This window comes from Mus musculus, chromosome 1 (genome assembly GCF_000001635.26).
Source record: "Mus musculus strain C57BL/6J chromosome 1, GRCm38.p6 C57BL/6J".
Lineage (NCBI taxonomy): Eukaryota > Metazoa > Chordata > Mammalia > Rodentia > Muridae > Mus > Mus musculus.
Window position 1 is genome coordinate 129,859,880 of NC_000067.6, and position 13,978 is coordinate 129,873,857.

Sequence of the window (13,978 nt, forward strand, 5' to 3'; positions counted from 1 at the left end):
CTTATACTGAATTACTAGACAATATATTTCTGAATTTGAATTCAAAACATTTAAATGTTAATTAAGACAAAAGTAGTTGCTTCCTTCCTTCTATTTCATGGTAAGAAACAAACACAAACCTAATCTCTCTCTTGTAGAAGTCAAACATGAACTGAGGAAACACTATGGTGGATTTCCTGCTGTTAGGGGTTCTAGTTTTCCTTTTGTGAAAGAGCACAGCAGGTCAGTGTCCCATCCAGTGAGGCCTATCTGGCTTTAGTACTCTGTTCTGTGCATATTCACTAGCATTTGATTGACATAGAAAGTTACAGAGACCCATTAGGACAAAGTGTGTAGCTGAGGTGTGTCCAATTACATGTTTCTAATAACTAAAGAAGCTACCACATCAAGTTATTATAAGCTGGTTACTCAAAGAAAGTATGGAATGGAAAGACTGATAGAGAAAACAGCTGTAAATTGAAGAGGGTGATTCATGTAAGTTGCAGTTTTAGAAGTCATCTTGAACATATAACATTCCTTCATCTCCTGCTTCTGACAAGTCTACCTTCTCAAGAATCCCCCATTGTTTCCACCTCCTCAGTCACTATCATGGTAGTTCACATTGGCATGTATGTTTCTATTCTGCAGTCCAAATAATTTAAGTATACAAGTCAAATGATAATAACACTTTCTCCCTAAAATCCCTCATGATATTCCTTTAATCTTAGGACAAAGGCACAAAGCCTTGGTATGATGGGCAAAGCCCTCTTGCTTCTCTCTGTTCCTTTCCAAGCTAAAGAAGCTTTGAACTTCAGTCCATACTCAAACCACACTGATCTCTTTCCATTCTCAAAGGTATACATGATTCTTTTCAGCCTGGGTCTTTGCAAGATTCATCCTTCATCCTTAAGTATTCTCTTCAGCAGGAGAATTGTCCCATTTCTAGGTCACCCAGGTCTCCATAGACCACCTCCTGTCTCCATGGCACTTGCCACAGCTTTCGTTTATAACTTTCTGTGATTAGTTGATGAGTATCTATGCGTTACACAGTGAGCATATAATGAATGCTTGATAACTCCACTGTAAACTTATATCTGCAGCTCCTACCTTTGATTTCCCTGCACAGAGTCTAAGGCTTAGGGAATCTGATTCGTGATTGGATATATTAATAACTCTTCAATCTGAAAAGCAAATAAAGGATAGCATATTAGTTACTTGCTACTGTGATAAAATACCATGACCAAAAATTACTTATAGATGGATGCATAATGATGAGGAGGCATGGCACCAGGTAGCCAGAGCAGGAAGCAGAGAGAGCAATGTAGAACTAAAGCAAGGTTCTACACTCAAAATCTTCCCCAGTGGTGAACTTCCTCCAGCAAACTTCCACTTTTAAAGGTTTCATAGCCCCCTTTAACACTGCTACCAACTGGAGTCAAGTATACGAATATGGAAGCCTGTGGAGAATATTTCTCATCCAGACTGCTGCAAATACATGAAATCTTAAAAAAAAAAAAAAAAAAAAAAAAAAAAAACAGGTTCACTAGAATTGCAAGCTTGATATTTTTAGCAATTTGCTGTATAACCTTGGTCAAATATTACAATCTTTTATAGACTTGGTTTCTAACAGTTAATAATTGTTGTTATATACATATTTATTATGCTTATTATCAGGTTCAATTAGAAAATGTCTGTTAACATAATGAAGACCATAAAATCATACCACTATTATTTTATTAGTTCTGTGTTAATATTGAATTAATCAACATTTTAATTTCCCCTGAGGGCAATTTGTAATGACCTCGCCCAATGCACTGAATAGAGTTGCATAGGTCTTCTTCTATTACTAAGCATATCTGTTGTTGTTGTTTTTTTCTCATTTGTATGATCTAATAGTAGGCAGATAAAACATAAGAGAGTAAGGGCTTATTTTGGTTCACCCTCCAGAGAATGCTGACAGGGAAGACACAGCAACGGGAATTTCTCCATCTTTATCTCTGGCCAGGAGGCAGACACAGAGGAGTATCGATATTCATCTGCGTTTCTCCTAATTCCTCTTTCCTTCAACCTAGAACACCACTGACCATGGGATGGTGCCACCATATTAAATGTGTGTCTCAGTCCTCTCTGGAAACTCCTACAAAGACATGCACAGAATTGTGTCTTCTAGGTGATTCCAAATCCCATGGACTTGATAGTTAACTGTCACCTAAGTATGGCTTTGAAATAGTTCAGATCCAGCAGACGTCATGAACTGAATTCTATATCCTCCTAGAGAATGCCTCCAGCGTATCTTTTCTTTAGTATTTGACCACTCATAGAATGCAATATGTGATGGCTCAGCAAGGCAGAGCCTGTAATAAAATTAAAGATGCACAGCAACCACAAGAAATATGAAATGTTGTATTTCTCTGAAACCATTTTTTTAATGAATGAAATACTTAATAAAATATTTTTATCTTGCAGTTATATATTTCTTTAATTCTGGAAAAGTTAGGAATTTATGAAGAAAAATTTAATTCTCTGAACTTTTTGGATTGTTTGCCTATCTTATTATTATCTTCTAATATCTTGCTTTTAAATGCCTTCAGCATTTAGATACCTCTTGTATCTAAAATATCAATGAAAGGCCTAGATTGTGCCAGATTCTAGAAAGATATAAAAGATTTTTATAGTCATGTGTCACTTAAATGGGGAACTAGTCTAAGATTGTTATCATTGTCCAAATATCACAGTGTGTTTACATATTCCTGGATGGTTTATGTCATGCACTAGCTATTTTTCCATAATATATGGAGATTCAGTAACCATGAACTGTATGAAGCTGCACCTTCATACACACATGAGATACTGTTATAGTGGAAGCATGTTTGATAAAGATAAAAAAATATACTATAAAAATAATGTTTAAAGATTCCCATAATAATTACATAATTCAAAAACACCATTTTGTCATGTATTGTGTACAATATGCTTTGTATATGGTACGTGCAGTATTGCACACTGCCAGAAAAATCATTATGTTTATACTGGTATGAGCACAAACATGTAAATAACAAATGCTGTTATTGTAGCCCTGACACCCCTGGAAAATGGAAAATTTTGAGATCTATAGTATCAGTGATTTGTGCAGTTTCTCACTGAGCAAAGTTTCTTTCTTAGTATTAGACTATAGATCATGAATAGTAAAGAAAATATTGACTAATTGAGAAAGTACAGTCTTATGCCATTAAAAAGAGAGAGAACAAACCAGTGGACAGTTGGGAACTACTGATAAGTAAAGCCAAGGTAGGCAGCAAGAGCATCTCATGGACCTTTCATCTGACCTTGTGTACAACAGGCACTTTCTTCAGTTATCCCACTCTTCCCAATGCTTTGAGAGCATTTCTCTCACCCTCCCATCTCATCTCACTACTGAGAACCTTTATCTTCTCTTAAACTCTTCCTTTTCTCTTTCATGACATCCCAATACAAAACAGGAGTCAGAGGAAGAAACAATGGCCATGCTCAGGGATAGAAAAGTAAGGAGTGGGGGGTGGGGGCTGAAATGGAGAAACTTCCCTTGATAAGAATGGTATTTTACTCCATATGTATTACCCCATTCTCCAATGAGATTCCAAGTCAAGGCTTCGGAAGCTTTTCTTGGCATGAACCAAGACATTACATACTTTCTTGCTTACAGGTTTGTGCTCAACTGCTTATCTTGGGTATATATCTCCAAAATGGGTGCAGTTGTGATCCAATAATACATAGAGACAGGTTGAAGTCCTATTTCATTGGTAGTTTTTTGTTTGTTTATTTGTTTGTTTGTTTGTTTCTGAATCCTTTCATAGACCATGTTATTCCCACTTCAGTGGTAAATGGACAAATGAGGGTGACAGACAAAGAGATGTGTTCAATTGGTTTCTTTCATTAGTTTTCTTTGCCTCTCTTCTCAGGTCACCCCAGCCTACATCAGCTGAAAAAAAAAATAGGCAAAGAAAGGAAGGAAAAGTGATAGTAAAAAGGGAGATACCTCAATTCCATATCCCAAGCCTTCCATTTTTTCTGTTACTCTTCTGGATTGGGCCAAATTATATCTGACCATTCATCCTAATACTAAATCTTTGCCATGTTCCCCCACCAAATGCTTCCATGCTTCCCCATTTCCCCACCTCATTCTACTATGGTATCTAAAGACTGGCTAGTCACCATGTCACTGACTCTCTGACAGAATAGCTACTGAAGACATGTGTTCTTAGCATTCCAAAGCATTTGATGTGTTTTCCTGTAGAGATGCTGATCAAGAAGACAGATAAGTATTGGAATCAGATTAATTAGGTAATGGGTAATTAGTAGATAATCATATTTTTTATTTCAATAGGAAAATACAAGTGCTATTCAGAGAGACAAATTGAATTAATCATTACATGTGACCTTTTAGCAAACAGTAAATCACACTTCTAGATGCTACTTAAGTCTAGGTTGTCTAGTGTTGGAATCTTGCAAGTACCCACACATAGCAAGAAAGAAACGTTGTAATTGGTAGTCAGAGAAAAAAGAACTGTCTGTGGGCATTGTAGACCTTGGACAGGGTCTGCCTGTCCCCTTCCTCCTTCCTTTAAGGGTTTGTGAAACAACACAGGAGAGATTAGCCACCGATGCATCAATTTTTGCTTATGCTTTTCTAACCTTTCTTTTATTACTTTTTCTTGGGGGGAGCTTTTTCTTATCCATATTGAATTTTTCTGCCAAAGTTAATAGCTCATGTCTTCTACCTCTAAATAAATGAACGCTAGTTGGTGAGGATATTGGGTTGGGGAGAGAAATAACATTTGGCATGCTTTACAGTAGCTAGAGGGATGGAGCCAGGTTATGGACAGAGGGGAAGTAAGGTAATTTTGACTTGTGGCTGTTGCCCTTCAGTGCCCCTTATGTAAATAGATCAGATATAGGTTTCCAAGGTAGCAACAGCCTAAGAAATGACAGAACATTGACTTTAAGTGATTTAACCTGCACATAGAATAGAGGTTAGGATTCTAGGCACAGCATACTCAGATGAACAATATTTACATTATAAAGATCAAAATGCCTGTTTTCTCTGATCTCTTTTAGATCTTAGTAATTCCTTCCCTGCCTCATTTCTCTTCCTCCATCTATTTTTGTCCTTTGATGTCATTGTAATGCAACTAAGACATTACACTCATGAACAAGTCATTGATATTATGTATTAGTCTTTATTTTTAAAGAAAGTGGATACTTAGTAGTTTGTAAAGTGCACACATTTATTAATTAATTGGAAGGTAATGGTTGGTTCCTTGACACTGATGAAGAATAACGCCCAACATGGAAAGCACAGGAGCACAGAACACCCCTCCCCCCAAAAGTGAATGGGAGGTGAAGGCCATGGTAAGCTTTCAAGATGATGTTATAATATGGGAACTAGGTACAATTCAGGATTTATGTTGATATTAAGAAAACTGCCTGCTCCAGTACAAAGTACATGATCAAGAAAAGCCTGCGTCTGATCTGCTCCCAGCCCAATCCTATTATCCTCTGAAGTATGGAAACTAGATGTATACCTGATTTCATTTCTACCCAAGGGACTTTTGCCTTCACCTCTCAACTTCTGGACCAATCTATTAGAAACCATGATGTAGAAAGTTTCAGAATCAGTACAGTACAACAGCCAGACACTCTCCCTGTGACTCCAGAGACACTTAATGGAGTGGTGTCAGAGAGTCTACATTTTTCTCTTCCCTTATGGCACCTCCAGAACTAGTACTCATTGAGCACAATTCAACACCCATGCAGAGTCCTTGTCACATTCATAATAGCAGGTCTTTATTCCTTGTGCTAACAGCATGAAGAACTCTGATGTGGCAGAATATGGCATGGTAGTTATACACAACTCACACAGCTGTGATCTGGGAGAGCAGACTACACAATAACAAGTGTCCATCTCGATTTATAAATCAGCATTTTTCTTAGTTTTAAAACCTATTTTAGAAGCACTATGTGCATAAAATCCCTTTTAAAAACCTCTAACATTATTTAAATGTGTTTTTCATGAATAAAATGAGGCAATTCTAAATGAACCCAATCTTGCTTCATACTGATGTTTGAATAATGAACTAGTCTTATATTTACTGCTATTTAAATATTTTATCAACTACAAACGAAGAAAAATAATTAGACATTGATTTCTTATGTGGTTGCCTCCCTTGTTGCTCACACATTGGGTAATAGCAATGGTACAATTATCTAAATCAGAAAACTACTATTGGCAGAATACCATCCAGTCTTGAGACTTCACTAATAGTCTATAAGTTGCTGGCCCACTAATTTTATTTAACCTCATATCTCTGGTTTAGGAGTCATCCAATATCCCACACTGATTTCCATAGTTTGACCTTCTTAATTCCACACACACTAGAATTACTCTTTATTCATTTCTTCCACACAGAGGATGTTGTTTCATTGAAACCAAATTTCTGTTCAGGGTGTGTCACTGAATGCCTTGTGCAAGCAGGTTTGATTTGACACCTCAAACCCCTATCTGTTACTCTGCTACATGGCTTCTTTGCATAATATTTGTAGTGGAAGCTGTTACAGATTGAAGAAGTTAGGGGCAAAAGACACACGAAAGTCCATGACTCTGGAAGCTTTTTTTCACTGAAACCTGTAACTGAGATAATCAGCTTTTGAAATGGAAACATTTATTTTTGCTCTGTTTTGAATGCTTTCTCTTTGCAGGAGGTAGGCCTGTGAGTCGGGACCTCATGGAAGAGTGTGTAACTGGAACAAAGCTGCTCACGCACAATTGAACCCAAGATAGATGAAGAGAAAATGGTCAGGTCCCCAAGTCTCTTTCAAGGGTGCATAGCCAAGGCCTCCTGATAGATCCACATCTTAAAAGTTTTACTACTCCTCATCAGCACCATGATGGTGCGCAAACCTTCAACACTTGAAGACATTTCATATCTAAAATAGGGCCAAGGCTGTGGGGATAATTGTCCCTTACATTTTTTTAAGTTCATTTGGGCGCTTACAGTGGTCTATTCCATATGTTGTTGGTTAGTCAGTTTCTGTTGAGGTTTGGCCTTTTGTTATGTATTATAATGTTAGCTACTGGTCCCTGAGGCCTGGTTGGCCCTAGGGGTGAGATAATCTATAGGTACACTGTAACCTTGCTCCTTAATTTGAAACTATTGGTTAAATAAAGATGCTAATAGTTTATTAGCTGGGCAGAAATGAGATAGGTGGAGATTTTTAGTTCCGGGGCTTGGAGTCAGAGGAGAAACACCAGGAGGAAGAGAGAAGAAAGTGGTGAGATGGTTAGAGAGACTTAATTTTCCAGGGAGAGGGAATGGAGCAGGGGACCTTCTCAGAGGTTAAGGGAAGAGAGACAGGGGAAGAACTCTGCCAGGGGGGATGGGAAGCAACATTTGGAGTGTAAATAAATATAATAATAATAATAATAATAATAATAATAATAATAATAAAGAAAGTGAAAAGAGGAAGACACCATGTGATAAGGGATCATACAAGAGCTGGCCATGTGGGCTGGCCAGTCTGAGTAAGAACAGCACACACAGATCATGATAAATCATAATTCGGGGTTATTGATAGGGGGATAAAAACTAATAGCTTACAGGGTAGATGTCTGTCCAGTTCTAGTGCTGGTTAAGGCTTATTATAAATATAAAAGTTGTGAGTCTTTTATCGAGGAACCGAATAATCAAAGGGGGGGGGTCGAAACCCTCATTTGAGATTAAATATTTTCCACATGATTTTTGTGAGCATGAACTGGGGAACCTACAATGTGACCCCCTACTTTAGGAAACTATGTTCTGTAATGCAAATACCTGCGCCAGCTTCGACTTTCTCTTAAAAGTTGAGAAGAAACAAAAATACATATTTTTTGAATAAATACTTTGGAAATCCAATTAGAAGCTGACCCCAGGTGCTTTGCTCTGCGAGCAATGTTGGAGGTCGGTGTCCTGCAGCACTAAGGATACAATTCTCCTCACAGAGCACTCGCAGCTCCTGTCAGCTGGCCAGCACCCAATGCATGCTGAGTCACTGGAACAGGTGTGGTTGCCACGATGCAAAAATAACTAGAGACAAGCAATTTAGTCCAACTCTTCTGACCTGTGCTGAGCACCGTGGAGGAAGATAACAAAACAGCAAGAGAGCATCTTCCAGCCATACTGGAAGTGTGAAAAATGAATCATTTAGGGGATTTAGGGAGTGAGATGAGGTGATATGGAAGCCCACATTTCTGAATTGAATAATTTTTAAAACACATTGCATTTGTTGACTAGGCTGTGGAAAAATTGTTAAGGTAGCCATTGTTAATAAATAATTCTCTTTTCAAAAATAATTATGTCCCCTGGACTATTATTCACATATGCCCTATAAGAAAGATCAACCCCACAAGGGAGCAACTCTGAGAATTTCAGTCCGTGGCTTAGGTGAGGTCTGGGACAGATCAGAGAGGGGCAAAGGGGGATGGTAGGATTTGTTTCTTTCTCACTTACATTCAGTCATGTCTCTGTCATCAGCCTCATCTCCCTTAGCATTTTACTGCTTCAGAACCCAATAATATCAAGGTGGGTAAGGATGGTTTGTGTGTACATGTGTGTATGCATGTGCTTCTGTGTGTGTGCATGAGCATATGCATGCGCATCTGTGTGTGTATGTGTGTGTGTGTGTGTGTGTGTGTGTGCACATGTGTCAGACATGGTTCCTTTCCTTGCTATGCATGTGGCTGTTTGTCCTGTTTCCTGGGTGCTCTATTCTGCTTCTCTTTGCTGTAGTATAAGGGTATAAAGGACATGTCATTGTTTGATGTGAAACTTACTATGTTAGTGTCTGGTATACTGGATAAGTACATCATATAGACTGTATCATTGTGATTTATAGTCAGGAAATGTTGAAATCTCTTTCCTTTTTATGGATATTTTATCTTGAATTGAGATTTTACTTCCACTCCTTTCCTTTAATCAAATAGACACAAATCTAAGATAGAGCCTCTATGCTGTATAACTTTAAAAAAAAGTGAACTTCAGACCTCACTTTAAAATTCCAAGTTTCAGATGAAGTGTATTGTAAAAGTCCTCTCCGAGGGAGGTGGAGGTTGTGTGGAGCTTTCATAGGAGAACTTTGTAAGGCATTGAAGAGTCAGCCTGAGCGAAGCAGGGGCATTGTAGGTGTTTGCCCCAGGACAAATTGCTGTGTAGGACTCCCTCTGCCCCGCAGATGTTCAAAGCACCCTAACCCAGCCATTAACTGCTACACAACCCTGGGACAACTTAACTCCATTCAAGGCACATTGTTACCCAAGGTGGGAATCTCTGAACTACAGGTTACTTTTCTTCATTACCTTTGCAACACTTTGTTGTTCTTCATGATGATAATGGTAATGGTGAAGGTGATGTTGATGTTGATGTTGATGTTGATGTTGATGTTGATGTTGATGGTGGTGGTGGTGGTGGTGATGGTGATGGTGATGATGTTTCAATGTTGGTACTGAAGCTTAGGGATTTGTGTACTACTAGGCAAGTATTCTACCATGGACCTGTAACCTCAGATATTTATTTTCCAGGTAGGATGTCAAGCTCAACATAGAGTTTCCACTTATTAGTGCTTAGAAATGATGTAACTTTTAACTATTGTATAACTTCAGTGTTTTATAATATATCCATTTTTTTTCATAAATGAGAAAGTGCTGACATAAAGTATCAGATAAAGTTATCAAATAGGTTTCTTGTAGTCTTTGAAGAGGTCTGTTCATGTACACAGGCAAAATCTGATATACTTAAAATAAATCAATGAATACATTTTAAGAGTAAATCTATTTAATAGAGCACCTAGTTTGTTGCTCCTGTCATGAAACAACAGAGAATAAATAAAGACAGGGAACCGACAAATGGCAGCTCATGTATTCAGCTAATTTTTAAAATGTGGTTAATATCTATGGACAAGGGATCTTCCTTATCTATAAAGGAAGCACACTTACCACCTAGTCTTGGTGATGTTAGACTGGGCAGGTTTGCTGACATTTACAGAAGTTGCTTCTGCTTGGGGACCAGAATGTCAGGGAAAACTCTTGACTTCTACAACTGGCCCACTCTAGACTGAGGAAGAAAGGAATATATTGATTTATGTATCTTATATATTTCCAAATATCCCAACTGTTTCCTTTTCTCCCTGGGAGGAAGACGTATAAAAGAAATGGGTCTGGACTCCTTTTTTTTCCTTTCTTTTTTTTTTATTACATATTTTCCTCAATTACATTTCCAATGCTATCCCAAAAGTCCCCCATACCCTCCCCCCCACTTCCCTACCCACTCATTCCCATTTTTTTTTTGACCCTGGCGTTCCCCTGTACTGTTGCATATACAGTTTGCAAGTCCAATGGGCCTCTCTTTCCAGTGATGGCCGACTAGGCCATCTTTTGATACATATGTAGCTAGAGTCAAGAGCTCCGGGGTACTGGTTAGTTCATAATGTTGCTCCACCTATAGGGTTGCAGATCCCTTTAGCTCCTTGGGTGCTTTCTCTAGCTCCTCCATTGGGAGCCCTGTGATCCATCCAATAGCTGACTGTGAGCATCCACTTCTGTGTTTGCTAGGCCCCGGCATAGTCTCACAAGAGACAGCTACATCTGGGTCCTTTCGATAAAATCTTGCTAGTGTATGCAATGGTGTCAGCGTTTGGAAGCTGATTATGGGGTGGGCTCCTAACAGTTTGCAACCCTCCTTCACATGTGAAACACCTGCGGATACATCCTATATACAGATATCAAACTCAGACACTTGAGGATGCCAAGAAGTGCTTGCTGACAGGAGCCTCTTATAGCTGTCTCCTGAGAGGCTCTGCCAGAACCTAACAAATATAGAGGTGGATACTCATTGCCAACCATTGGACTGAGCACAGGGTCCTCAATGGAGGAGTTAGAGAAAGGACTGAAGGAGCTGAAGAGGTTTCCAACCCCATAGCAAGAACAACAATATCAACCAACCAGACCCTCAGAGCTCCCCGGTACTAAACCACCAACCAAAGAGTACACATGGAGGGAGCCATGGTTCCAGATGCATATTTAGCAGAGGATGGCATTGTGTGGCATCAATAGGAGAGGCCCTTGGTCCTGTGAAGGCTCAATTCCCCAGTGTAGGGGCATGCCAGGGTGGTAAGTTGGGAGTAGATGGGTGGGAGGTGGAGTACCCTCATAGAAGCAGGGGGAAGAGGGGATGGAATGGAGGGATTCAGAGGGGAAACCAGGAAAGGGGATAACATTTGAAATGTAAATACATAAAGTATCCAATAAAAATATGTTTATAAAAAGAAAATAAAAGCATCAAGAACTGAGAAGGACCAGTTCCTCAGAATGTTTTAGCATTAAAATCAACGTTTACAATGACAATGTTCATTATACCCGCCAGGGTAGATAAGAGGAACAAAACAAGCACAGTGGCGATATAAGGGGCAGAACTTGGCACATTATTGACAAAGCAGAAATATACAGGCTCACCCTTCTAGGTCATTTCTTCTACAGTCTGGCTTAAGCAACAGTGTTGGGGGTATGTTTCATAAGAGATATCTAGTAACTGACAGGTTATATGCAGAGAAAAATGGTGATCCCCAAGTGGAACAGGGCATGCCCCACTTAGACACTGACCTTCAGATCTTCTCTGAGTCATTATTCCACTACAAAGTCCTCTCTTACCTTCTGAAATGGGCTTGAATTTAAGTCACAGAAGTTACTATTTTCCTAAACAAGTTTCATCTTCAGATATGTGATACATATTGATATATGCCATGGTCTAATGGCAAATCTTAATGATAAATGGATACAAACAATTATTAGCAATACAGTTTTATTGAAAATCCAGTATCACTACAGCAAAGAAGAAAGCTCAACAGGTAGAGAAGCACTCACAAGAAATGGATTGGTTGAAGTTATACACCAAAACTCAGTGAGACTTGGTATTGGCTTCCTGATTGGCCACTCTGACTTCATGAAGATAAAGATGCCTGCCATCAGACAGCACAAAAGTTTTATGGCAATCTCATACTCCTCTGTTCATACATGAGAAAAAAAGGGAAAATAGACATGTATAAATGTATAATGCTTTCCAGATTTAGAGTTCTCTTAAAGGACTGCAAGAAGATAAACTATTTAAGAAAAGAAAATTCTGAGGTACAAGAGTCACCGTTATGTAAGAGTCTATTCAATCACAATGAAAGACAAAAATGGAGGAAAAGAAATAAGAGGAGGAGGGAGAAAGAAGAAAGGAGGGAGAGATAGGCAAGAGAAATGAAGGGAAGGAGGGAGAGGGAGAAAAATAACCACAAAACTCCCCAAGACACTTGAATAGAGAAATTAGCTGAGCGTGAGAACTGTAGACTCTAATCCAAGTGACAGAAGATGGAAGTGAGCAACAATATTCCATGGGTTAGATAATACATGATATGAGGAAAGGATTTTAAAGTTGAGTGACCCAGGGATGCAAAGTAAAACCATCAAAGAGCACAGACAAAAATCTTCTAGGCATGAAATAGGTGTGTGACCTTCCATGAGCTCCTGCCCTCTGCATGAAGCCTCCATGTTTTTTGGCAAGGTAGGGAGCACTGGAGTAGGGAGAGAAGCTTGCCTTGGTTTGTTTTAGAAGCCTTGGGTCTTGTCTACATCTTGGTCTTTTAGATTTCTACATGTTCCTTTGCCCTTGTTCTGAGGGATTTGATTGTGGTTTTAAAGAAATCACATACCATAAGACACACCATCTTAATGATGTTAGAAGTGCATGTAGCAGTGCTAACTGCATGCATATTGTGGCACAGTAGCTTACTAGAACATTTTCATCTGTCAAAGATGACTGTTATCAATCACTTGTCCATCTAGACCTAGGAACCTCAGTTCAATTTTCCAGGATGCTTTAGACACATAAATGGAATCATATAGAATTGGAATTTGGTTTGTAGCAGACATTTCACTGAGCATGGTATCCTCAAGGGTTAAGAGTGTTGAAATGCATGACTGGGTTTCCTTCTTTCTTTTCTAAGATAAAATAATATCCCATTACAAATATTAATCACATTTAATTGATGTGTTTAGCTGCTTCCCCTCTTGGATACCCTGACTAATTTTTCAGTGAATTTATGTCTGAGATCTCATCTTCAATTAATTGCTTTGCTTTAACCAATAGTGAAATGTCTGGTTATGCTTAGGCCTTGTTAGTTTATTTGCTTGCTTGTTTATTTGTTTTTGACTTTTCTTACCCATTTCCATAGCTACTGAGGGAGCCATTCTCATCTCTCACAGCATATAGAGATTTCTATTTTTTTGCATAAAAGAAGATAGAGCAGGCAGAAACAAATAATTAAAGCTAGCTTCGACAACGCAGAATTGTGGGGTTCAGGGAGGATTGAGACCAAAGAGAAAAAGGAGAGATGGAAATTAAAGTAGAAGAGATCTCCTAGTCCTTATCTTAGGGAATATGTAGAAAGAAAGTGTGCTGGTCTGATGAATCATGGGAAGTTAGCCATGTTCTACCAACAAACAAATCAACAGCAGAAGAGGCATAAAATTTATAATCACAAACAGTGGGGAGCTACAGTTATGCCACAGAACCTGAGAAGAGGGGCTGGGTGTTCTATAGTATGGGTCTACATCCATTGATTTTTTTTAACTTAAAGAGATAACAAGATGATGAAGTTTAAGCACTACAGGAAAAGAGAGTGGACTGCTTACTCTTGACTTATTTACCATTGAGTTGTGTGATTTGGGTTTCTTTTGTAAAATCTACTTGAACACAACCTGGGGGATTACTTTTTGGCTGCCAGAATGCTTTGATCATTTCCTGCCATATCCAGAGAGTTGGACTCACAGAGTAACCTAAAATTTTCTTCCAGGACAGATGGTTTTCAGTGTTGCACTTATACAACAGTAGTCGTGCTTAGTTGTTGAACTTCAAGGGGTTGTGGGAATTGGAGACAATTATAATGAGCAAAT

The 13,978-nt window shown here is 38.7% G+C and overlaps 1 protein-coding gene across 4 annotated transcripts in view; it reads left to right on the plus strand.

Annotated features, from left to right (window-relative positions):
- Thsd7b (thrombospondin, type I, domain containing 7B) overlaps positions 1–13,978 on the plus strand; it is a 946,089-nt gene that overhangs the window by 586,690 nt on the left and 345,421 nt on the right. Inside the window, exon 13 of one of the 4 annotated variants that reach the window (XM_011247966.3) lies at positions 1,927–10,225. The exons of the other annotated variants lie outside the window; for them this stretch is intronic. Within the exon in view, the coding sequence (XP_011246268.1) occupies positions 1,927–2,030 (104 nt within the window). The 3' untranslated portion in view covers positions 2,031–10,225. Of the gene's footprint in view, positions 1–1,926; positions 10,226–13,978 lie in introns of those variants that run through there. 4 annotated transcript variants of the gene reach the window in all.